Source organism: Pieris napi, chromosome Z (genome assembly GCF_905475465.1).
Source record: "Pieris napi chromosome Z, ilPieNapi1.2, whole genome shotgun sequence".
Lineage (NCBI taxonomy): Eukaryota > Metazoa > Arthropoda > Insecta > Lepidoptera > Pieridae > Pieris > Pieris napi.
This window is the reverse complement of record NC_062259.1, coordinates 6,528,465-6,556,040: the sequence shown is the minus strand read 5'-3', so window position 1 is coordinate 6,556,040 and position 27,576 is coordinate 6,528,465. Positions and strand designations below refer to the sequence as shown.

At 33.1% G+C, this 27,576-nt stretch overlaps 1 protein-coding gene across 3 annotated transcripts in view; it reads left to right on the top strand.

Moving 5' to 3' along the window:
* Nucleotides 1–69: 69 nt before the first annotated feature.
* LOC125062862 (nuclear hormone receptor FTZ-F1) overlaps nt 70–27,576 on the top strand; it is a 63,818-nt gene continuing 36,311 nt past the window's right edge. For 2 of the 3 annotated variants that reach the window (XM_047669077.1, XM_047669073.1), the window contains exon 1: nt 70–435. In XM_047669077.1, coding sequence (XP_047525033.1) covers nt 252–435 — 184 coding nt within the window. In that variant the 5' untranslated portion in view covers nt 70–251. The remainder of the gene's footprint in view (nt 436–27,576) is intronic. The other variant, XM_047669072.1, reaches the window with a different exon arrangement.

The following is a 27,576-nucleotide window of genomic DNA, read 5'->3' as shown; positions in this document are numbered from 1 at the left end:
AGGTTAAATTCCCACTGCCCTTTACCGACATATTTCAATGTCAGTCATGAGTAGAGTATTTCTATTGAGTCCGAGTTATGTCGGAATATCTAAGTGTAAGTGAAGTGGCCTAGAGACCTACATTTGTGTTTTATATGGAATTATTGGTTTTTGTGTAAAATTTTTAAGATAAAACATTTATATTTTATGCCTAAATGGTATTTTATGCATACTGCGAGCAGCTTTTAGTTGTTTCGCTCGACTATTTGTAAATGATGCATGAACATTCTCCCAAAATGAGTGTTGCGCAGGGTTTGGTTGCTTCAACGAGCCAGATGAAGACCGATATCGAAATAGAAAATCCAGTGGAGTATAATATTAATATAACAGAAGTCAAGACATCGGAGAATAACATAGAAATGGAGCTAAAAATCGCTTATGTCGATCCTACAAATGGTATGTATTTTAGCTTGCACAGACGACTCTCATAAACTGTTTTAGTTCCGTTATAATGAATGTGTCACATGTATCACAAATGTAGTAAATTTTAAAACATCTTCCGACAATCAGGTGAATAAAAAGGAGCTGAATAATTGATTAAGTATTTTACCATTAAAATATTGTTTGATATTTATGGAAGGATATTCTAAAATTAACTCTACATATTTACAATGAATTAGAATCAAGTTTTGGGACATGAGGCTGAAAGGGTAATGAATGCTTTTATTCATAACAGACAAGTGTTGGTTGTATAATAATTACGTGCATTGTTGAGACCATACTTCATGGTAGTCTTACTACCTGCTCGTACACTCGGCCGCGCGGTGCGGCAACGTCGCATTCTCATTTCGCGGTGACTATGATAGAAGGAGCAATGTGAAGTAAAACAAAAAGCGAGTGTACTATCTGAATTATTTTAATAATAAATGCGTGGCGTGAACCAGCTGTATGTATGTTTGTAGCAGCTATGTTTTATTAGAGACGTTAGAGCAAGATTATATGAATTAGACCTGCAGATAGGGGCATGTGGCAACTATTAGGTAACAAGTGCGCGTTCAAAATGCGCCGCTTTGAAATTAGACATTTTGAAGCTCTATACTGGATATTTTGCAGATTGACTATCGCTCCCATAGTGCTATTGCGTAAACGTTTTACGTATTTTAGGAAGTAGGCCGAGCGATCATTCTATTTCAATCGGGCTTTTTATTTTTTTTTATTTAGGCTCAATTATCGATTTGGGTAATGAATTAGATATAGAATCCTTCCTGTGAAGTTTCCACCTGCAATAACTATTGAGAATGTATATAAAGAAAACATGGTTTTCAAACAATTGACAGTATTTCGACCGGAGTCGAAGATTTATCCCGTAATATGAAATACACAAGGGCCTGTGGTAGTTCTGTTTAGGGGCACTATTTTGAAAATTAAAACATCGATTATTGTAGCTTTAAATTGAATTGTATTTAGTTGTTTATTAATTTTTTTAATTTATGGAATTATTTTAACGTGTTTTAATAAGACTTATATTACTGCCAAGGTACATAATATCAGAATTTACATTCATTTATATGTCGAAAATGAGTTTACGCGGGGTTCTTTGTAAATATATAACCAATGCGTAAAAAACATCGATAAATTCAAATCGACTGGTGTTATTGAACATTAGCCGTAGTTTATATTCGCATTCATGAATATATCTTTACATTGACATACAGGGAATGCGTAAAAAACATGTTGACAGGAGCGGTAAATCTAAAGGATTCTGTAAATACACTTATCAAATCGTAAAATATTATATTCGTATTCGTGAATATATGTTTATATTAACATATACTGAATACGTAATGCTGTTTACAGGAACGGTAAAGGATTCCGTAAATACCGAAGGTTCGTAAGGGCGGAAGTTGCAGTAAAATAATTTTTAAAGGTCTTTGAGGGTAATTTAAAAAAGCTAACGAGTTAACTATGATATAACGTTAGTTGAATTTCTAATTGCAAATTTTTAAATTGCTTTCTGCCTCATCAACGTGGAGTGTTTTGCTCGTGATTTTATATAAAAACGCTGTATTCTGTAATAGTAGATTTATGAGCTGTGTTGCGACCTACTTTCCATCAGCGTGTAGGCTATCTGACCTAGATGCAATTTATTTTCCATCTGTTAAGTTTGATGTGAATTATTGCAGGTATATTAATATTAACGAATAATTAAGCCTAGCGGATCCGAAAGCCGTTGACGTCCTAAACACAAAAGCTTGGACCCTTAAACCCATAATTGTAAATCTACTGAACACACAAATTTCATCAAAATTTGTCCGGCCGTTTAGGAGTTTTTCACGAATAAAGTAACGTAACGTATAAAAAATTCAACACACGTATAAAGCAGTTTTAATGATCCAGTCACCTCAATAGATTTAGTGCTGAATTTATATTTTACGATATGTCTAGGTTACGCCAGTTGTACGACCAGTGGTTGCACTGCCTTAGGATCGATATTAACAACCACTGACGACACTGCTTTACAAAACTACAAGGACAATTACAGTGTAAACTCCATGTAACGTCCCTTGATTTAAAAACAAATCCCCTAAAGCGTCGAAACACCGCGGCTTTGGTTGGTTTAGCTTGTCATCTATACAATGGTCACTCTACATAGCGTTACACCCACCCTCAATAACGACAAGAATTAAATAAAAAAAGTACTTTTTAAGTTTCCGAAATTAGTTAAAACTGCGGAGCTGTGTACGTTGTTTTGTCACTTTATTTTCCTAGCTAGAAGTAAATTCGACTGGTCGTCTGATACGTACCGAACTTTCCATGAAATCCGTTCTTTATTTTTCAAATTGCGCACGCTTGCATGTGCTTTATCACGAAGATGCCTCAATATATCAAGATATTAATTAAATAAGTAAAAAAAAACAACCTAACTACTGGTACAGCACAAAAATAACAGACAACGCAATAGCGTTCAAATACGAATTGTTTTTATGTAATTACGAACACTACTCTGAAATAACCTTTATTTTTCTAATACAGATTATTCTTTCTATTTAACTGGAACTCTTTGTAACGTCAAAATAGGCAATCCCTTGAGTGTCGTTATATATAGACTTTACAGTGTACAAAGTACCTAATCATGAAACAATATTGCTAATAGTGGTCTATTGTTGTTGTGAGCTTTAAAATCACGCTCTTAGAATGTAATTCGATTATGCCACAGTGAGCTTGTCTGTTAAAAGCTATCGGAAACTAGGCTATCTATATATATTAATAGAGTCAGTAATTCTGTCTCTTGTAATTGTCCGTTTGTAATGTCAAAATAGCAGAAACACTTCAAAAAGGTCAGTCTCTGGCAGAATGACCAGCGCTGTGGAACAGTCTCTTAGCATAATGTTGAGCCAGGGCCAATTGCAACCACAACATATACGCATTACACTTAATACGTACCTTGTTCGATAAAGAGGAAAAAAAAATTATTTATCATTCTTTTTTATAATTTTGTTTAAAAAGTTTACCATAAACATAAATTTACCCAAATGATATTTTGAAATAAAAACATACTGTAAATAATATAGTATAAATACAATTTGGGAAATGACTACTCACTATCAGTAGACCTCGTCTCTGACCCACTGACCTACTTTGCTTCAGAATAGCAATTAAACTGTCCACGAGTATCTTGCTGTGAATAAAGTGTATAAGAAAATGTTTTTAAATATTAAACAACTTTAATTTGTGGTACTATGGTTAAAGCGCCATCTGTCGACACAAGCGGAAACAATGTGAAATTGGTAAAGCTTACGGTATAGGCGGTATAACCGCATACGTACTATGTTACTGAAATGTCAGTTGATAGAGCTTTCTGCTGTTATCACACTCATAGAAATCAATCACTAGACAATTTTTAAACGTTTTTAATTTGTTTAGTCACCGATGTTGGGTGTCCCGTTGGGGTTCGTCATGGAAGTTCTTCCTCATGCTTGAACCAAATATTGCTCTTCAGTCTTGATTTACAAGCTCTGTAGTGAAATTTTTAAGCAAAGATATTTTATTACTAACTAAAATTTTCCCCATTTTTAAGCACACGTTTGGATGTGACTCAATTGACCGTATTTTTTTCTTCTTTTTTATAAGAGAATATATCGCATTATCAATATTTATTGACTCCTCGTAGTATATAATCAATAAGATTTAATGGTAAAGAATTAAATGTAATCAGGTGACAATTTAATTCTTTACCAGACCATTCAAGAATGAGACAGGGCGATGGGCTATAATTGGTCTATATGGGAGAAGTGTCATGTGCATAAATTTGACTTGACTGTACATTATTCTTAACTATATATACGTAGAGCTGAACATAGATGATAAAAAAATTGTAGAAGGCTTACCCGAACCTTGTCTAATCAAGCGTAAGATTCCTATACGAACTCGCCTCTTATCTAAAATCGCCCTGACCTATAAAGTGGGCAATTTTTGCGTTTACTGGTTTACTTTAAATTTGGAACAAAATCCTGAAATAAAAAGCATTAAAATACCTCTACATTGCCAATAATATGAATCCGAATGACGTGGGACTGAATGGAGTCGAGCTGAAAAAGTTCTGCATCGACTTGACACAAATCTAGTTTTTATAATAACGTAAAATTAAATTACATCGTTATATATAAGAATTTAGAGCTGTTTCAAAGTTTCAAAAAATTCTATGACCACATGTTACTACGCATTTCTCTCTGCAATCAATCCAAGTTGTTAGTGTTGCCGCATAGTTTTCTTCCCTCTCCTTGTCTTAGACTTCAACGCCCAGTGGACAGTACGGCGTTTAAGGTCTTTAATTCGATCGATAGGAAATCGTCCTCGCACAATCGAGCCTCAGAGGCAGATCTTAGTATTACTTTAATATTATTATACAGCTTCATTATCGTAACTAGTAAATAATAATAATTATTGTACTCTTGGTCTCATATAATGCTGCTTGATTCGAAGTTATTTTGAATGTGTGAAAATGTACTATTATGATACAAAAGCCTTTTTTATAATATGCATGGTGACACTTATTATTTTAGTATTAGTATAGGTAATAAAAGAACAAAGCGGTCACCCCCATTTTTGGCTTCGACTATATTGTCGTCGAAGGTATTAAAAAACTTATGTGTATGTATCACTTAAGTTAATGAAGCACTGCTTATTTCTTTTAACAACTTTTTGGGTAATATTTACAGCAATTTTTATAAAGTCTCTTTTACTTTCATTACCATAACTTGTTCAGTGTTTTACCTGTCGTAGCCATACATTGGACAGTCATTCAGGACACGTAGCTTCAGCTGTATTGCTGCATGGACTGGCGGAACTTTATTTAATTCTGAACCTGTGAAGATACGATAAGAATGCACCGTGACCTGTCAACGTGGGTTGTCAATCCCGTAGGTTTTGTTTAGTTATTTAATAGGCCGACATAACATTTGGAAACAATAACTTAGTTATTGCATCTGTATCGCCGTTGCTATATCTGTGCCTCCATTTTTCTATCGTGTTTGCACGTAGACAGTTCTTCAGATGTGTTATGGGGATTCTTTGTATACGGCCGACACTTCTAGATGCGCAGCTTCCATTCCCCTCCATGCCCGCATGCGTGTTATGTTCGCTTTATGCGCTTTATTTATCCTCCTACAATAGCTTCGAGAGCACATCGGGAGTCCCCAAAATATATGCCGTAGGTGGTTTTTGAGTGGCAAAAGATCCTTTGAAGAATAGTTATCAGTTCAGCTTGATACACGAAACAGCATGAAGATAGTTTCAAATTATGACTCAAATTCGGCACCATTTTCACATAAGGAAACAATTCGTCTAGTATACTTCCGCCCGTATATAGCTTTACTGCTGATGCATCAATCTGGTTTTTGAAGGGATGAGGAATACGTATCCACGATACTCCTTGCTCCAAGACGCCTTCCAATTCAGACTGAAATAACGCTCTCTTTGCTTCACAGTGGCCTTTTGGATTCTAAGATCTAAGGGCAGTAGTCTGACGAAGATCAAGCTGGCGTTCAGCGATACGGTTCGGTAAGCTCTACAGAACTTCAGCGCGAAGCCGTGGCACTGAATTTAATTGCTACATAATTACTATTTAAGGGCTAGAGTCCAAACTGCTGTCGCATATAGGATTATGAATTACATCTCGATGTAAACCCCAACAATTTCTCGCCGCCCTTGCTGATTATTTGTAAATATTTATTGATTTCCTGCATATATTATAGATGTGTTTATTAAAGGTCAATTTAGGATGGAGAATCAAACCAAGTATTTTTTTTTCATCAGATAGACGTAGATACATACTCAGACGTGGTTTGGATATTACTTTTTTTTCTTATAATTATATCTTGACATTTTCGTGGTGCAAATCTGAGTCTATTTTTGATACTATATATCTTGTCTATAACATAGGCAAGAGCAGCATTTGAATGTCGTTTTATTTCAATTTCAAGTGCCGATCCTCCGATAAACACCACGATCACGTTGTCTGCAAAGGCTTGACAGTAGCACGTATCCTCTTTTTCCGTTTCTTGCAGCAATGTCTCCAAAAGTAGGTTCAAGAATGAGGCCACCTATGGATCCCTCGCATCCTTTGGTTGTATCTCTATTAACGTCATCCCCAACTTTCTTTCTCAAGTTTATTGGAACCAGCCACTGTCAAAGGCTCCTTCTATGTCCAAACAAAATATCGTTAATTTCTATTCAGTTTTTATTGTTAATTTTGTCTCGTATATAGTCAATAAGGCTGTGCTTTTTTTGTGGCATAAACCCGTATTGACGGTGGCTTAGATCAAGCATTTTTTCTAGGATTTACATGTTTACCTATTTTATAAGAGGTCCTTAGTAATTCAAATTGTATATACAATTACATCTACTGGTTGTTAGCAGAATTAACCTTTAATGTAGAATCATATTTTTAAAATAAGTTTGTATTTGACACTTAATATACCGCATTTGTTTGACGTGAAATGTTGGCGAGCTATGTAATCAACTTTGTCAGCATCGACGTATGTGCGCTGTAAGGTTTCCCACTATAGGAAATGTCCTTGATATTTCGTAATGAGAGACTCGTGGGGATTTGTCGGGCCTATTGTTTGAAATCATATAGGAAAATTACCTAAAATCTTTATATGATCCGTGGGGAAGCAATTTTCTCTCGTGTTGTATTTCTCGTGGACGTTTCATCTGTATGTCGGTACTAGATTATTCACATTCAATGTCTTTTAATATTCATGAAGTGCCTTGTATTATATAGTTGTGATTCTATTTCTTAGAACCTATAAGCTGTGACGAAATTGACACTGACAATTAGTGATAAGTGACATCACTTGCTTACTTGTGTAGTACACAGTTAATTCTTTTTAAACGTATATTTTTTTGCATATAAGGGCGTGGTGCATAATGTCAATGTTAACCATCGTTTCGGTCTTAATCAAGATGTTAGTGTTGCTTATTAATTCGAATATTTAACGTAACCTAGTGGTTAAACGTCAACTAGTGTTGACTCACTGAGACCGTATGTTTGATCCCCAGCTATGTATAAAAATGTCTATATATTATGAGCAATTAACATCGCGGTCTTGATAGACATTAACGAAAACACGTGGATTTCTTTACAACTAAACCTCAGTGCTTGATAAGCGAAACGATTGTTATTTGTATAAGCTATTTTGGAACAAAGTTACGATGTAGGCACGTTGACGAGTAGGTACTTTACGCAACACAATTCACGAGGCGCTAACGTCACAATATCTTTTTGAGTGACTCATTGTTTTAACTTTTTTCAAGGGATTGTAGAGTATAAGAATTGGAAGCCAACTTTTAAATCTTTATACAAAAGGGTTTCACCATTTTTATCCTGCTAATAGTAAGAGTCGAGGCTATGAACTATGATGCATTGATTTAGTTGACTTAATGCCCTATGACCCCTGAAAGAGGCAGAGCGAGTCCACGGTATCTCTCCATCGCGAAGTATGGCGTATGCCAAAAACCAAAACGTTTTTATACAGGAGTCATTAGTTTTCAAGTGTTGACAAAGAATTTTAACCTATCAACTATAAAAACTAAGATTTTTACTTGAAATAAACCTCATTAATTTCATATATAGGTAAATCATACCAATTTAAAAAAAATAAACATTTCAGACTAAGCTAGAGAATTTATTTACTATTAGCAAACATTTCTACACTACTAACCAAACACTTAAATTTTGAAACTTTGTATTTTAATGGCAGCTACATATTCAAGAAAAACAAAATGGCAGCGAAATCAAGTTTAAAACTTTAGGAGCCTCTCGATATACTTTTAAAATGTCAAATACACTTTATTAATCGCTTGTAATTACGCAATTATTTGATACTACGCTTTAACAATATTGTTATAAATACGATCTGGTGTCGTCATCGTGGAATTTAAAAGATATGTTTTGTATTTTTTCTCGGCGCCGGAGTTTGATAAAGCCATAAATTCTGTATTTAATCTCTCTCTATGGATTGAATATATATGATAATTGGGGAAAGAGGGTATGAGTAGTGATATTCATGCAATAATACCTACATCAAAGACGACGTGACGCAGAAAACTGTTCACCTACTTGGGCTATTAAAACATATGATTAAGAACAGAAATTTGAGGCCATGACCAATGGTTGTGTTGTTTTTATTTGTATAAGCATTAAAAAGGCATATACATTATACATATATAAAGTTGGTTGCTCAAACTATATGTTAAGTATGGTCTTTACTAGGATTAACACATTAAAATTATTATTTTTTTTAAATAATTTAACGGCTTTTGTATAGTGAGTTTTAAAATAGTGAAGGCAGCGTCCGGTTTTGTGTATTCAAAACGACAGTTTGAGCTCTATCTGTGTCAAGGTGCGGATCGACTCTTGCGCAAACAGTTTTTTAATACTACGCTCGGTTGCGAGGTAATTAATTCGATTTGGAGTGTCGCAACGATACTTACTGTAGATTTGGTTTTACATGAATATATGAATCTGAGGTATTATGAATATAACGTTTGTTTACATATAATCATATATAACCATTAGGAAATAGCCGTTCTCTGTCACACAATATAATTAATTTACGATTTATATCTAAATAATAAAAAAATAACGTAAGACAATGAAAAGATGTAGCACCTAATCAATTAAGATTTTATTGTACAAATGTGTATATCATCATGACAAAAGAATGATTTATAAATTACCAACCTATTAATAAAGACAAAATGAAACCAATGAAAACCAATGAATCACGTTGATTCAACGTTTTGCTTGTCACGTGGACGCTGTTCAAGGGCTAAAAAATATATCATTAAATTAAAAATGGCACAACAATGTCTCCTTAATGGCTCGATGGCCCTGCTCTCGATCGGTCTCCTTAGATGGCTCACAAGCAGACTAGGTCGAGGAAAACAACTACAAATTCAGTGTTATAACTTACGTTAACTCTACATAGCTACTGACGATCGCCGAGTTTGCAGTCCAATGCCGCTCGAGACCAATGTCTGTGGAACTTCGTCTATTTATTTGCGTCAATGTATATTAATGTAAACAATATAGCCATAAAAGTGCTCAATTAAGTTTACTCTTGGTACAACCGACGTGGTCAATACTGTAGGTATGTTGTTTGTTCGAAGTTTGTTGTTGCGTGAATGGCCTTACGTTTCAAGGCACTCAAAAGTTATAAGCCAGAAAAATAAAATTAAAATATCTCGACACCAAGTAAGGTATCAGTTGTCAGTATGATCACTATGTAAATACTTTATGCTATTATTTCGTTTTGCGTGTATGAAGGTTATATGTGATATATTTTGATTCGAGTCTAATTTATAAATAATATATCTATCTAGACCGTTTCCACTAAAGTACTCTCCTCATGTGTCTCTTTTCAAGCTCAGTGTAAACAGAAAGAGACTGAAGAGTAGGTTTAGATTTTATGAATAAGGAATAGTCTCAGTGTGACATTGTAGGAAGAAATCTAAAAAAAATATTAATATTCCAGTAGTTGCATTCTTATAAGCGACAGACATAAAAGCGATTTGGTACCGATATATTATATTATTTATTTATTATTGTTTTAGTAAGGTTTTTTTATTATTTGCGTTCAAAGTATACATAATGGATTGCAATTTAATTATGGTTATTATTTCGTGAAGGCATCGCACGGGATACTTACTAATATTATATACATAATTTTGGCTCTTATAATGCGAATGCTGACATTACACGATAAGTGAAGATATGCAGGACTCAATAACATTGACAGTGTGCGCTCAAATTGATATTTAATTGTGACAAGGTGACTTAATGCAATTAGCATTCAATTGCAGTGCATACGATGCGTTGATTGTGCTTTTGGGTCACATAGTATATGAGCCAACTATATACCTACATGACTTGGCAACTCGCCACATGGGTAAAACTTCATTTATTCCCATATAATCACCATGAAGTTGAACCCTTCCCTTAAATTTCGGTTTCTTGTTGGTTCATGGTTCGGCGATCCTTGGGATCGCGATGTATAAAATTTCAATATTATAATATATTGAGGTGATAGTAGAACGGTCATGGTTTTTGTTCCAATGTAAAATTACGATTATTTTTTGACAAAACAATTCTACACAATACTGTCGAAACCAGCTACAGCTAAGAAAAAAAGATAAATTAAAGGTTTTTGTATATAATCAGTTTAATTTTAATTTCTGTCCCTAATATATCCCTAAACTTTTCATAACAGCACAATTAAAATAAAATCAGAATACAATTCTACACAATGTCATTGTCAAAACCGCCAAATGAGCCAATCAATTATAAGAAAAAAGCTAGTTAAATTAAAGGTATTAAATAAAGCAGTTTAATTTTAATTTCTGTCCCTAAATTTATTCCTAAACTTTTTCATGACAACAAAGTCTTGAGCAGACTTCTAAAAAGAAAAGCCGATTACACCTTTCCAAATTGAAAGTGGTGAACTAGCGTTGTAACTGATAATATGTGCTTATCTATTATAGAGTAACGTCATTGCAAGCCAACCACAATGGCGGCTAACCTTCGCCTAGTTATTCACTCGGTCGGATCCGACCTCTCTGTAAATCTTTTCATAACACACGTTTATCTATCTATCTCACTCTCTGAGACTATTTATATTTATCAATACTAATTTCACGTGTATGAGGCAAAGGACATTTTTTCGAAGTGGAAACCGAATAGTATTTTTCATGTCTAATATTCGATTTTTCTGTAAAAAAAAAACTCAATTTCGTCGGTTAAATACATAATAATATTGACATATTTTAGGCACATAAAAATGTACAACGTATTGGTAAGTTATTAATAGATGAATTTTGTCACAACCTATTTCTGTCATGAATAATGTTTTTATTATTAGTATTTAGGTATTAAATTTTGTTGCGCCGCGATCTAAACTATTAATTATTAACCCTGCACTATATTAATTAAGTGCTCAGATATCACACAAATATGCTCATATTTACTTAACCCACTTATCCAAATAGAGATTTTAAAGGTGACCTCAAATCTATTGCAGTGCATTGAATATTTAAATGTTAGCATGGGCGTTCTCTAACAAGATTGTTGAAATAAACTTTAATGACAATAATTGTGAGGATGTATTTCCAAACGTCTTATATATTACTTGCGTACTTCAGTTATCGCTTAGGATCGTGGTAAATGAAAACTCCCAAGTCGGTGAAGTAAGAAAAGTTTAAATTTCGAATACGTAACAGGTATTCTTAAGTTGAGCGTGCGAATCCCAATACTGAGCTCGTGGCTTCGAATCACGACTGCACCAATATATTTTTCTTTGAGCACAAGTAACCTAGGTGAAATCAAACATTTTAAGGAAATTCTATTCTATTTCTAAGCCATTAAAATATAAACTGAAATATGTGAGGCACAGAAGGCTCACTTGATAACCTACTCATCTATCTATATAAATAAAAATGAATCGCAAGACATGTTGTTAAGCGCAAAACTCAAAGACTGCTAATGCAATTCGGGTTTTTTTAGAACTCTTAAGAAAAAATTGAAAAATTTAGGTTTCTTTAGTACCTACTTAGGTTTTTATTTCGAAAACGCAAACATAGCAAAATGTTCCATACGTTGGGATGTATCGACTAAAAATGTACGCTAGGTAAAAAAATAATATCAAACGGAAACGAATTTGCAGGGGTAGCAGTTTGTTATAAATATACAATATTAGAATTATTTCAACAACTAATACCTCTATTGCCTTACTTTAACTGTATCTTTGTTTCTTATCGTGCGTTCCGTGCTCCAGTTTCAGTGAATTTAAATTTTAATCAAAACTTAAATCAAAAGAAACGAAGTTTTGCGAGGCTAGCTCGTGAAAAATAAAAAGATCAAACAAACAGATGCAATCTGAGGCCAATATCCATATAGGGTTGTAGAGCCATTAATAACAGGTGTTTTATTTACACCCAGTACATCTTGTTTTTAAATAGAACTGGAAAATGTTTACCCAACAAATTTATTATTGATTTCCAACATACATTCACAGACGTTTCGTGAAGGTTGTATCGTGTTTATAAGGCCTCAACTAAAAATAGTCGCGTTATACATCTCACTAAATGACGTAATATTATTTGTGTAACCTACTTTTGAATCGTGTCAACTGCACTTCTGTTATCCTCTGGCCCGGATTATTTGAACTTGACACACTTGCGTAGAATACCTAATAAATAAATGTAGTACTTGTAATTCATTAGTGTTTACCTGCTACTTGACGTTATATGTTATTCTGGCCAGTACCAGAATACAAATTTGAATGACTGAGCTATTAGTTGAAACCATTGGTACATCCTTCTTCTTGAAACTGTTTCGTGTCTTTAGACCTTAGATTGTCCATGTAGTTTAAATAACGTTAGAACTCTAAAGAGAGTATCATAGAAAAAAAAAACTAAATATTTAAGATTTTCACTCAGATTCCATTTTGTTGTGTAAAGTTGCTTGTTTTTTGTGATTTTATTTACGATGTTTAGTAGAAAGACTTGATTTATATACTTTTGAAACTTAAAATACACCAGGTCATGTTAAAAATTCCCAATTTAAAAAGCTAAACATTAGGTAGAATTTTATTCGAATTGATCGAGAAAAGTTATATAATCGCAATTATGAGTGTGGGAGGACTCCGAGACCCAACAAGGCCACCGGGATGAGTCCCACCCTACCCTCCTATGTCAAGGGAGAAACGAGTGTCCCTGTGACCTATTTTTCAGTTGATCTTGACACGCTTGACCTACTTTGTAGGAAATGCCAATTACGCTCAGTTCTAGTTGTTGCTGAAACAATCCCATTAAGACGTTGTTATGAAATTATATTGTTCTTTTCATATGCAAGCGACTAGCGATGCGTAGTTTTGCCGTAAAAAATATTTTCTCTGGACACATGATTTAATCTTTTACATCCGATATGTACGCACATATCGTGTAATATTAAATATAAAATTTCATTTTTAGTGTTTAAATAGTAGGAAAAATACTCATAATCTTGTGCTACAACCACAAGTCTAGCAATTCAGCAACTGAACGAGGCTCTTAAACCATAATTTGATGACTAATGGGTATTTATTCAAACAGTAATAATTCTGACTGTTGACAGATTTCGAGGAACATATCTCAACATTATGATGACGATAGCTGTGGACCTCCGAATCCTTTAGAATTATCGCCCATAAAATAGGATATTTTTTTCCAGACACCTAACATTTCTACCACGCGGCTTAAACAAGGGTGTGAGTCATATAGGATCTATAGATACTTTAAATTGTGATCTAACCTAACAATTCAATGAACATGGCTAGAATTGTGAATGTTTATACACACTATTGATGACTAACTACTTACAATTGTCCATTAATTTATCTCAAATGCTTAATTATATATATGCAGTGCAATTTTGCCACGAAATGATTTGTTGAAATAAATTATTTATTTCCAACACAAATATACAGTATTTACAATTTTCTTAATCTACATAGTAATAATAACAATTAAAAATGTATGAATAGAAAATTAAAACAAATTTAATATGTTTGGTCCCTGTGGCAGTACACCTTATAATGCTGGCAGAATTTCCTTGCTGTATTCGATGCTTATCCATTGAGCGGGAAAGCATCTAGTCTGGAATCATCGGTACTATTTACCAGGCACCAACTTAAATCTATAATTAGTGTCTTAGTCTAATACTTGGTGAGTTACAGATTTATGGAAACATAGAGTATAAGACCTCGAATTTACTCCTTTATTGTACTCTTCCGTTTCTGTCTGTAAAATTGTGATCACGCTGTCTTTAAAAGAGATAGGTGAGTGCATTAGTTAATACGGTGCAATTAGACTTTTTTTCATGAGAATCTTTTATTTTTTTATTTGAATTAGAACTTTGTTTGTAAGTTAAGGAATAAGGAAGTTAAAGGAGCGATTTAACGGTAAATATGACGTCCGTTTGTAAAAATATTTTCACAAATAGTAGTCAGTTATGCCGGCTCTGAATATCCATATCGACTGATTAGTATAACCTCAAATCTATTTCTAATGTTTCTAGTTACGGCTCCAATACAAACAAGAGAGTGATTACGAAACGTGTAACAGAAATATCCGTCCAGGACTGTACATTAGCTGTCCCGTGTGTAATCCCGTGACCTACTTTTGTGAACTTGGCCCATATTACGTAGTAGCTTCTCGTTGATACGCAAATCAGATGGTAAATTAAATAGATGTATTTCTAGAATATAGGTAGCTGCGTAATTTATAGGATTTATGGTAATTTAGGTAAGGTGGTATGGTAATGGTAACTAGGTTTAGACAAGAGTTTTTACTTGGTAACTTAATGCCCCTTTTGCCCGTTGGATTCCTACGCAAGTAGGTACATAGAGCGCCTAGTCTAGCCTTAAAACGTTCCTAAAATTTACTGTCAATATAATACAGAATTGTTTACAGAAATAAGTAATACTATTTTTATGCGCTAATATACATATACATTACCCAACGCCTCAGACAACATAGTAACAACATGCTAACCTAACTATGTACTATTATTACCGTCTCTTTTCATCACAGCTTAGACAAAGTGACAGAACAATATGGATAAAGTTTGACAGTATAATAAGCCAGGTTCGTTTTTATAAGTAAACTAGTATTCTGCGGTTTTATTCAACACAAAACAATTTTTTCAATTCGTTCCTCGGATCACGTTGCAACAAACAAGCTCTTTTATTTTACGCACTTTGTAAAACCGGTATTATGTATTTTTAAAAACCTTATTTAAAATTACCTTAATTATTATTGATCATGATGGTCATCGACTAATAGAGTAACAATAAGAAACACCTTGACACAGTCTTGCAAGGGAAGTCCTTAAAAGAAATTCTAGTTTAAGTGAAAGAACAGCATCAGACCTTGATGGCTTTAACCAGTGGTTTTTTCCATTGTTTTCCGGATCTTTCTGTTTATATACTATAACGAGTATGCACATTTATTAATTTGTACTCAAAGCCGCTTTTTATAAAAATATTTGCACCTTGAAAATTTGAATTGCCTTATTTACTGCACATGTACTGTTACATAGGAAAGGTTTTAAAGTATACTTGAAATACATATCGCTATTAGTATATTGTTGAGTATATTATATCCAATACTCTTTGATTTAAGGTATAATTTTTGATGCGCTTCCCATTAAATAGTTTGCCACTCACTTAGATTTGGACAGCTGATTTTTAGTGTACCAGTTCAGATTTTAAACATTGTTTAACACAGGACCGTCGGACCACCATCTGAGCTGTTATAAATAGATACTGGGGTTATTCTCTTAAACATAACTCCTTTTATGCCATTCTTGACGTAAACATCACGTTTTGTAAATTTAACGTGAACTGTAATATTTTATTTTGTCTCACCATACTATATCCTTTATATGAAAACAAATTATTACATATATATAATCTTTTCTCTCACTAAAACTCGAGAATGGCTGGACCGATTTTATCTTACGAATTTTTGTGGAAGTTCATGGAAGGTTTTGAGAAACATGTATAATAAAAAATATATATAATGTTTTGCTGTCAAATATATTATAGATAGAAAATTGATTTTTAAATGTAGTTGAAGTTTTTGTTGACTGTTACTGTGTGAGTATACTCGTATATTTAATTTTTAAAAGTCTTAAACCGCTTTCGACGAGCTTTTTCTGTGTGTCGAGAAAAATCAATAAGATGTTTTTTAAGACCTGTGTACAGGACGATCTCTCTCTGGTTCGCTAGTTATACATATAATTTCGCAGATCCGTAGTTTTTAAAATTATGTTACTTAGAGTCGAACTGTAAAGCGAAGGTACAGCGTCAGAAATATTAACTAATATTACTAATTAACACTTCGTTGCATTTACATAAATATAATACGATTGACATCTTATATATATAAAAGAAAGTCGTGTTTGTTACAACACTTATAACTCGAGAACGGTTGGACCGATTGCCATGGTTTTTGATTTATTGGATTTGTTTCCATCCCGAATAGCAGAATAAGCAATAAAATATCGGATAAGTTATCGAATAACAATAAATGAATTAATTAATTTTACGAATGCAAAAACAATATGGTGTCATCTGTTGACAAAACTACGCATCATTTTACGTCGAATTCGTGTCAGTTCAAGAAATTCCGATCTTGAGGAGATGCATAACCATGCTTTGATCCTGATCAAAAGATGTTGGATATCAGAAAGTGCTTAACATGCAGTATCGCCATATTGACGCTAGAGAGAAGATGCCTAATGTGTAAAACTGCCATTCTTCTTTCGCAATGGCAAGCAATAAAACATTTCTGTATTTGCAAAAGAGTTGTATTAATGTAATACTTTTTTACGTTAATACGTTAATGAAATCCTAAAATAAGTTAAATTAAAGTAACAACGATATTATAAGGTTGTAGGGCGGAACGAAGTTAGCCAGGTCAGCTAGTAATTAAATAAAAAGGAGGGCTACTGGTGACAACCACTGTGAGAAAAACAAAATTAAATAAGGTAAGCGCAAGAACTGCAAAAATACATAAGACATAATAGTTATATAGACAAAACTGATGGAACAAAAATATATATTTTTTGATAAGGGCATGAGAATCATATACATATTGTTTAGATGTCAGAGCCGAGAATCACCGTACGACGGATTGCAAAACCCGTGGCAATATGGCTCAACTGCGAAATGGCAACCATTGTCTTGAGACGCGAAAATACGTGTACAAGAAAACTTAAAAAGGTAAAATTCAGAGGCGAGACCTAACCCGAATTGCGACTCCTGTCCAATATGTGTCATTCCGACATACTTAGCGCTAAGTGTTGTAAAACCTTTGAAAGGAAATAAGGAAAAAGCAGATACTATTCTACAGAAACACAATTGTGTCGAGGTCGTCTGATTCTTGAAAATGGATCGATGCTTGCATCGGCGGCGGCTAAATCGAAACAACTTATTTATTAAAAACTTTATGGCGCCATGCCCAGGTTTTGTATCAAATATTCAACATCAATTTTTATGCTTTTGTTTTCTACTTTTACAAAGACTAATTATTGTAGTTATTAAAACTGTTCTTGAAACCATTACTTTATTTCCCAGACTTGATTCCAGGTGTGATTTTCCCAGGCTGGTTTTACACTGCATGTAAGCATAATGTACCTACTTGATTCGGGGAAAAATTATCAATTCAATTTGGGAACGTATGCCTTTCCACTTATTCATAAATACTAAATCAGTGTATTCAAACTCTTAAATTTTGTACACTTCCGCCTCTTTCTGTCAAGTCAAAAAAAGTCAAAATCATTTATTCATATAGGGAACACAGTGTACACTTATGAACGTCAAAAAAGAAATATATATTGGCAATGAACTCTCCTCCACTCTTTTTAATCGCAATTTGTCAAGTTGTGTTTGGTAATGAAGAGAGACAAACAAGTACGTCACGTAATTTTTGAAGATTTCCCCCCCCCCCATGTAACGCGCCGTAACGTTTTTCTGTACCCATTAGTAAAACGTTTCGTTACCACTCAGTGACTCTTTATACCTTAAATTTACCATTTATGTGGTGTAAAGTACCGGAAAGTCGAAACTCGAAAGTAATATTTTCAATAACGCGTAACGTTTAACGGTTTACCCAAACAAACCAACCAAAATTCGTTACACAATACTTGAACGCTCCCTTATGATAATTTATTTTTACATTTTCAAAGTTCTAAATCCATTTGTAGTCATATTTAAGTCGTTTAAAGCGTAAAGCTACACAAAACTTTGTTTTGTTAGTAAACATGTTATACAGGCGATATTTGAGATGACAGTAGCTTTCTCAAAATCCTGGTTTATTTTCCCATGTTTTGCAAGCTGTCGCAACGACACTTTACGCATATTGAATCATCGGGGTTTTTTAACTTTCGCATCCGCATCTTATTACGACGTTCGTGGCTTCCTTTATTACATGCAAAAACTATGCTCACATATTATACTAGCGACCCGCCCCGGCTTCGGCGACCTAACCTAAACTAATTCTAGGATATTTGTGAAAACTGCAATAAATTCCGTGTTCTCTAAAACATATTCATCGTGAAGTTTTTGTTCGACCGCTTTTTTTATTGGATTCACAAACTACGACGTCTACCATGGCAAACTCTTTCCTTTTTTTTTGGTTCATATATAAGCCTATGACACTACCAAATAACGTGCCTTTCAATTGGTAAAATAATTTTCTAAATCTATTCAGTAGGTACATCCAGATTCCAGAGGTTATTATATATATAGGTATTATATTTTATTATTTACTAGCTGGCCTGGCGAACATCGTACCGCCTAACAGTCGATTCTTTATTTTTTTTAAATACTTATTCTGCTATTCGGGACACCGGTCTAGCTAGTAAGATAAAAAAAGAAAGTTGATAATACAACAAATACATTATGTCAAAAAATAAAAATTTACCATCCCGGAACCCCTCCACTAACACTTGAACTTTATGATATGGTATTAAAGTTCAAATTGCTTTTAAATATTATAAGTTATAACAAATATTTTATATGGGAATATAGAAAAGTGTTGCTTTTAGACTTTTTCACTTAACTTTTTAAATTTTTCTCTCCGTAAGAACCATCCTCGTGCTTCAAGGAATATTATAAAAAAAGAATCAGACAAATCGGTCAAGCCGTTTTCATGTTATGTCGTGACAACGGAAAACAGGTTTCATTTTTATATATGTATATAGATAAAAGAGGTGTTGGCATAATGTTAATTTAAATGTTTTGCTATTATTGATTTATACTGATAATTTATTTTAAACGTAAAAGAAGATGGTTCGCTCACTATTCATCTCAAACTGTATATGTAGTTCTATTTCCTAATATTATTACAGTCAAGGGCAATAAATAAATTGTATTTTCTCGGCCATTGTCTCATCATTTCTTCACAATCCCTAAAGATATGAAAATTAATATCATTTATTAGATCAACCCAATGGCAAAGAAATATCTTCCTTGTTACGATCTGTATTATTATATCGAATGATAATAGATTTTATTTTTTGTAGATTAATGGATTTTTAAGTATTTCAGAGTAATTGGTATCAAAAGTAAAAACACGTTCAAGTACCTAAAATTAAATATATAATTAAATGTATGTGGATCGGGTATAGAAAATATAATTATGTTATCGTGATTTTTAATTACTAATTTAATATTCTGCAAGGTTGAAATGGCAACGTATATTTTTCCTTTCCTCTATGCGCAACACGATAAACCTTGACATCAAAATATTTCGGCAATTACTTGAAAACACTTTAAGAGGTATTCGTGGTCTATTTAAGAGCGCGCCGTAAGCTAGGAAAATAAATGATTTCACCCACGCGTCTTCTTCCACTTGCTTAAGTGACAAATATATAACTACTAAACTGATTCAAAACACTATTTCGATATTGCTACACTGTCTGTTATTTTAAATATGCTACCAAAAATGTATAAGAACGAGTTTTAATTCCATTATTCTCGTAAAATTTTTACGGATGAAACCCAATAATAATAATAATAATAATATTAGCGTCACGAAGATAATGCGTTTTTGTCGAAGAAAAGAGAGAGAGCTATTGAGATCGACCTTATATTTTATTATTTAGTATTTTATATTTTATGCAAAGTAATTTATTGAAATCTGAAATGACGAATTGTAAATTAAAATCCCACGTGTTTTTATTATTGAAGAAATAAATTAAATTAACAATTTGTATTAATTTTCGACACTTAATATTTTAATGACAATTAAATTCCTAATATATCTTCCTTTTCCCCTCCCTCTAAGTCTCGGAAATCTAAAATTTAGATTTGTATAAATATGAACAAGACCTAAAAATTCGTTTACCAAAGAAGTTTCACTTCTGACATGTGTACTTTGTGTACTCACGCACTTGTTTTTAAATATAACCCCTCATTTTCACCCATTTTTAATTATTTCTGTTCTTAACTTTACTAATTATAATCTTATGGCGAACAGTTTGTCAGGACAGCTAGTTACAATATATATAGTAGATATAAATGAGGACAAAATACATCATTGCCGTTGGAGTGCCTACTTCATATTATGTACTATATCAGTGCCTTGTGTCACCATATTGATTGTACTAAGAGACAGCTGTTATATTCCCATATATTCATTTCCATATAATTTATTCAGTTTTACTAATATAATTGAATTTTTATTATTAATTGGTAGTACATATCGTATATAAAATAATCCATGTATTTTTATTTAGTGAGTCACTTATAGAACCTAAACCATATGTTCTATGCTTCATCTCATGTTAGTGCTAATCAATACATAATATCATACGTAAGCGGCCTCGTCGCACCAAAAGGAGTACCACTGTCAGTAGGTAAGTGTGTCAGTGTGTCAGTAGGTCGCGCGTCATCCGTGGCCGTGTCACCCCCCGTTCCCTCTTCCCTCACTCTGCCCCAAGGTCCCGAGAGATTGCAATTCACTCAATAACGCTAAGGGAAAACATTGTTATCAATTATATGGGGATTTGTACTGCGTAAGCAATGTAACAAAACTGGCCCATTTCTCGGTTAATTTTTTATAGTACATAAAATTTACTGACAACTTTTATACGCTAATGTACCTGAGGCTTATGAAGTTTATTCTGCATAATTAGATATAGCTTATAATCTATTATATCAAATAAAAACCCTTTAATGGGTTTGTAAACATTGCTGTTACAGTTTTTACGTGGTTAAATGTCCGTGGTAAAGGGTCTAGGGCTGACACAAGTAGCCTTGCGCGGTAATTTGTTTGTTCTGGGAACACTACGCTTACTGCTGCGGTTTTCAAACTGCACTGCACACATGAAAGGCCAAAGCACGCTACTGAACTTTCCAGTAAACTTAACCCAATCGATATTTTCGAATATCTCAGCTAATAGGTTATTAAAAAAGGTAACAAACACGTAATATTTTTATATTTTTTTTATAATATTTATATATATATTAACGCTTTGTTGCTGTACATATTTAGTACATATACATTCAGATAACATAAATTAAGGAGGCAACGGGCGGCCTTATCGCTAACAAGCGATCTAAGTAAAGAAAAAGAAAAGTAATACAAAGGGTAGAATTCAACAGCAATATATATATATAGATATATATATATATAGATATAAATTTAAAAACATTAATGCTAAAAAAAATATTATTCCATAGCTATCATTTAATCAGTCGCATTTGATTAACATTTTGTAAGTGCACTTATATCAAATGAGAAGAGTTTTATAGGCTTCGTAACCGGCGCACATGTATTGATTTTACCTAGTTTCCAGCGGAACATTTGTTATTAGGGCTTTAATAATTCAATTATAATAACACTATCTGCTCTAATAAAGATTGCCCCAGAAAACTTATTGAAATAGTTATATTTCAATATAATTGAATAGTTATATTGAATAGAATAGTATTGGGAGCATACTTGGTTATGGGTATAGCAACATAAGTTAGGGTATTTTGCTGATGACAGAAAATGTGCTTTTGTTATTAATTTCGTAAATGGCACACTGTCTGTATCATTTGGAATATAATTTTCATATCTATAGACGATTTTATTAAGATACAAAAACCCAAACACGAAACATTTCTGAGTCATTCTCGGGCTTTTAGTTAGGGTTCACGAGTTCTACAGTTAAAGGAAATATTTGTCCATTTTAAAATACACCTTAATGGAAAGTAATAAAGACGCTTTTGTCATTCACGAACTTTCAGCCTGGCCTGGGCTCCGTGCATAGGTTAGATTTACATTAGTTTTGGAGTATTCATATAAGTGTGTATATATCTCTGTTATATGACACATCAAGAATTCGCTTTAAGCCACGTCGATTAATTTATTTTCGCCTACATCCGTTTGGCAGGCTGTGGGTTGTTCTCGTATTGGGAAAGTCACTTTTGGTAGCACTTAGTTGTTTAGTAAACTTAAAAATTATTACATCGAACAGAGTTTTGCAATACAGCAAGGACGTTCTGTAGGTGGAATCGTAAGGGAAAAGAAATACTAGTTGTAGAACTTACAAAAAAATATACCCATTTTTATTTTATTTTATTGATAAAGCTTGCCAACGCTCTGCACACTGATACATTGGTAAAAACAAACACAAAATACAATTTTAATGTGACAAGCACTTAAAGGCAAACATGACATACATTTAGAGATCATACAAATATTAAACAAAACAAACATTACAAACAAAAAACCAATCAAAAAAATTACAATTACAAAAAACTTAACAAAAATCGATTTTAAAGTGTGCAGCAAAGTGTGTGCAAGCAGTGTGTATAGCAACTATGGATATCCAGACCTAGCTCGTTTATCAGAATGCTTAATCTGGACATCGGTGAGATTTGACCAAAACGCGTTCTACGGAAAGGAGGGACAAATGGAATAATGGGATGCCTGGGCGAAACTTAAATTTAGTTAGAAGGTTCGGGCAATCAATCTGATTATTAAATATCTTATAGCTGCAAACGTTATATCAATTAATTTTCTGCGATTCTCCAATGACAACATATTAAAATACCCTTTAATATCAAAATAAATAATAATGATGTTACAACATGAAATAATTTATCTCCTACCCTATACATAAAGTACAAAATCTGTTTGCATAAAGTTTGGTATCTTAAGTTGAGCGTAGGTATCTTATACTGAATTTTTTTTTAATGTGTTGCTATTTTGCCTTACTATATCATTTAAGTTTAATTAGCTTGATGTGACGTTATTTGGCAATACAATGTACTTGTGCTTCGCTTTATACAATAGTCTACAAACATTTAGTAGTTCAGTATTTTAAGATATATATATATTTTATATTACAATTCTTATATATATATAGATACATATATATTATGCGAGTAAAATAGTGGCTTTATAAGACATTACGGTATTACATTACATGTTCGTTTTTCACAGTTCATCATTACAGTAAAATCTTTGAATAGTTTTACTAAAACCACGGTTCATTAAGAAAAAATAATACTTCCATATACAACTTTTTCGTGTACTTTTGATATATTACAAGCCTTGAAGTCTTCGCAGTAACATAGACTGTGCCGTTATTTAGCATTCAGCCTGTTTATACGTGTGTTGCCCTTTGGCGAAATTGAATTTCAATTTATCTTGGTAAGTGGGACAGCGAATGTTTTGCAATATGCGTACCAATGGACTTGTTTTGCCGTTCGCGATGTCGCGAGAAACGTGAAAAATATTGTCTCTGCGCACGACAATGGAGATCATATTTGCTGTCGTATTCGCACTTTTTAACAAAATGTTTATTTACGTGATTCTAATATTATAATGGATGGAGTGGACACGCTCACAATTTGTTTCGTTTTTTTCATGGAACGGGGGCAAACGGGCAGGAGGCTCACCTGATGTTAAGTGATACCGCCCATAGACACTGTCCATTCCAGAGGCCTCGCTTTGCCGGCCTTTTAAGAATTGGTACGCTCTTTTGTTGAAGTTCCTTAATTCGAATTGGTTCGGAAATCCTTCAGTGCGTAGCTGTTTCCACATAGTGGTGTGCGGCAAAAAACTTTGATGAGATTCGATCTAAATCTTATATCCAACTCAAAATCTACCAAAATAATAATAACGTTGTCAGAACATTTTAGAAGTCTATGTGTGTGGTTTGATCCGTCGTAGTACATTTCAATACATCTAGAACATACATTAGTTCTTTTTTTAAACAGTAAGATCGCTACACACAAATTCAAAAGGATTAAAGTATAGTTTAAATAATGGAATTCGATTCGAGGATTTTGGAGTTGAACCGAATTTTAGGCCTTAGGCAAAATCCTGGTGTGTTGAAGGGCAAAATAGCAATAAAAATGATTATGATCATAGTCCTCCTCTAGCCTATGTTCGCACGTCAGAGAAATGCTATGTGGGACACAAGTCTTCATAGAGCCTGTTTCACCCTGAAACAATTATTATTCTACCGGTAATCAAGCAGGACCTTTCACGCAATGAATTGTATTAAACTAGAGACAGAAAATATTCATATTCAGTGGAGATATAAAATAATATATAATAAACTATACATAGTACAATAAAAAGTATTTTAAGAGAATAATAGGCTTTTGCTTAGGAAAAATTACGTCTGGAGGTATGATGACTTATGTTTTATCAATCACTCGGTACTTAAAAATTGTGTAAACGTGACAATCTATTTAAACAAGTTTAGGTATAATGTCTAAAATACTTTCGTCTCTTTCTGCCAAATCGTGTTTACGCTATAATGAAAAGAGACATGCTAAAACTAAGGAAGACTGATGTATTTTTTATGAATATGTCCCTATAATGTGTTTGGTTTCCCTAGCGATTAACTTCTTACTTTGATGGTTGGAGCAATTTCATGAAAACGTCTGGCAACAATACGATAAAATATTATCTCTGCTCTTATTTTGCAACAGTATCTTGTGATACGAAATCACAATAGTATACAGATAAAAATAGTTTTATATGGTTTCAACACTTGCTTCACATTCATTATTTTCATTGTTTTTAAGATATTTTCATCTCGACGTTCGTTTCACAACTGAGCGTTTTAAACTTGCCCATTAAACTAATTCCGATACAATTGGACCTGCCAGCTTTCTGGCAGCTTGTCCATAAGCGGTATTTCTTAAAATCGCATGGTCCTCTGGCTTATATGCACTCTGTTCTGCCCTAAGCAAAATAAAAGCTGTGAGTGATCGATTATGCTGCGCTAGAAAGATAAATACTTTAATTATAGCATCATCAACGCCCATGCACTAACGGAAAAGGCGGATGAACTAACTAAGGACCTGTGGTATGACACTCTTGAAAACACCTACCTACCATCAGTGCCCAAATAGGGACATCAAAATCATCATTACTACCGATACCGATATCGAAACATAGGAGGAGGCTAAGGCCCACTAGGGGCTGTACACCCTTGATGAAAATGATGCTGTTTAAAAGAGGCATATAGAGAACAGGCTTTTTTTCCTTTGCAGAGACAAAAATTATTGAAAGTAATCCGAAAGTAAAATTCTGTCGATAATAAATGAATTTAAAAGAAGTGTTTACGACTTAGAGTATCTGTTAATTAAATGTACACGTTAGATTATCTACTTTATTCTGAGGTTAGAGCGTTTCTTAATCGTTTAACCTTGCAATCTTACACAACTCTTGCGCGGCAGGCCCGAAAATTTGAAGCTTATTTTAAAAGTATTTTACTACAAGTATTAAATTGTGAAGTTATAGAAATAAGCTACTACTTAAAGCAGGTCGTCAAATAAAGTATTTCTCTGAAAAGATTTAACTAATCATACCATAAAACTGGGTTCGTTTTACATCTAAACAATTATTTAAAAATTTCAAGTGAAACCCAGAAATTTGTTAGCCCCATGCCCTATTAGTGTAACGATAAAAATAAATGTTTGATTATAGAGGTTCATGTTACTATTATAAAGGTTGGCGATAGTATCTTGCCAGTTCCTTTTTGTGTTCGTTTTCGTAAATCGTAATCGTAAAAAAAAGGAAGAATTTAAAATAGTTTTACGGAAAAGTAAGATTTTTTTATTGACGTTCATAAGTGTACATATAAATAAATAAATTTTGATTTGATTTACGTTTCACTAAATAGTTAGTAGTTTAGTTAGAAAGTTTTTGATACCTTTGTATAATTTCTATTAAAATTATTTTTTACAAACACCATATTAAATACTCATGACATTTCTCTTTCCCGGTATATTAAGATTACATGTATCATATAAATAAACGGCTCTAGAAGTAACCTATGGCGTTGGCATGGCAACTGAAGTTATGGAAGATTTAGTCCGATTTGATTATCATGTTTCAAATGTTCAAATAGAATGCAGATTACACGTGCTGTTTCCTCAGAATATCACTGATTAGATGGTTTATTTAGAATAGAAGAATAAAATAGAAACGACGACGAAAGACGCCTTTGTTTCACACTCTTCGCCACTCTACTTAATCGCCAAGAATTTTGTCGTAAGCTTGTAACACAATGCTGCAACAGGCACGAGGTGGTGTAACTTCTAAAAAAATTAAATTGATTGAGTACTTGATTCAAAAACTTATTTTAGTTCTTATCATATTTGTTTTGATGTATATTCCGAACTAATTTATTTCAATATTAAAATGATATGTTCCATCGTAAAAACACTGATTATAAGTATACAATTACGTACTTTTTGCATTCTCTATGTAGGTCGTATAAATTTAAACAATAAAACTGATTGCTTTAAATGTTTTTTAGCGCGTCAATCAGTCAACGTAAGAAAACGTCAGAAAACATGATTATGGAGAATACGAGCTATGGAGGTGGTTTTTGAAGTTATACTTATTTAGGCGCGTTTTGAAAAATTGATGAGAGTGAAATTTTACGATGCGCGCGCACCGTGACACAAAATTAACAGAATGAAGTTGCCCACGGAAGATGCTTCGGCATTGGACATATGTAATTTAAAAATAAACATTCAAATAATAATAGAATTTATGTTACACTTAATGTAATAGAATAATAATAAATATTTATTTATTTAATTTTTCAAATGTAAACTGAACTTTATTGACTATAATGACTCCCTTTCCAGTCTTTGATTATTTAATTGAAATTAATTATTTGCATGCAATCATAAACTATTTTTAATAATGCCAAAGAAGTATAACTTCTTACGCGCGTACATAAGTACACGCACTGTTTTTTTTATATATTATTTTTTATCAGCTTTCCCTATGAATCGAATACCTCCTTTGAACATGGGAAATTTAGCTAAGGTGGCGGTTCTTATAAAGGCGTACAAAGGCGATTTATTTGTGAACTAAAAGATTATTTGATCTGATTTGTACGTCTTCAAAAGTATTAGCTCTGATTCTGTAGTCAGATTGTCCTCTTTTGTATACACATATATATATATATACGATAGCGTTAATACTAAAAAGTATAAGATCGTAAATTTCACGGCCAAA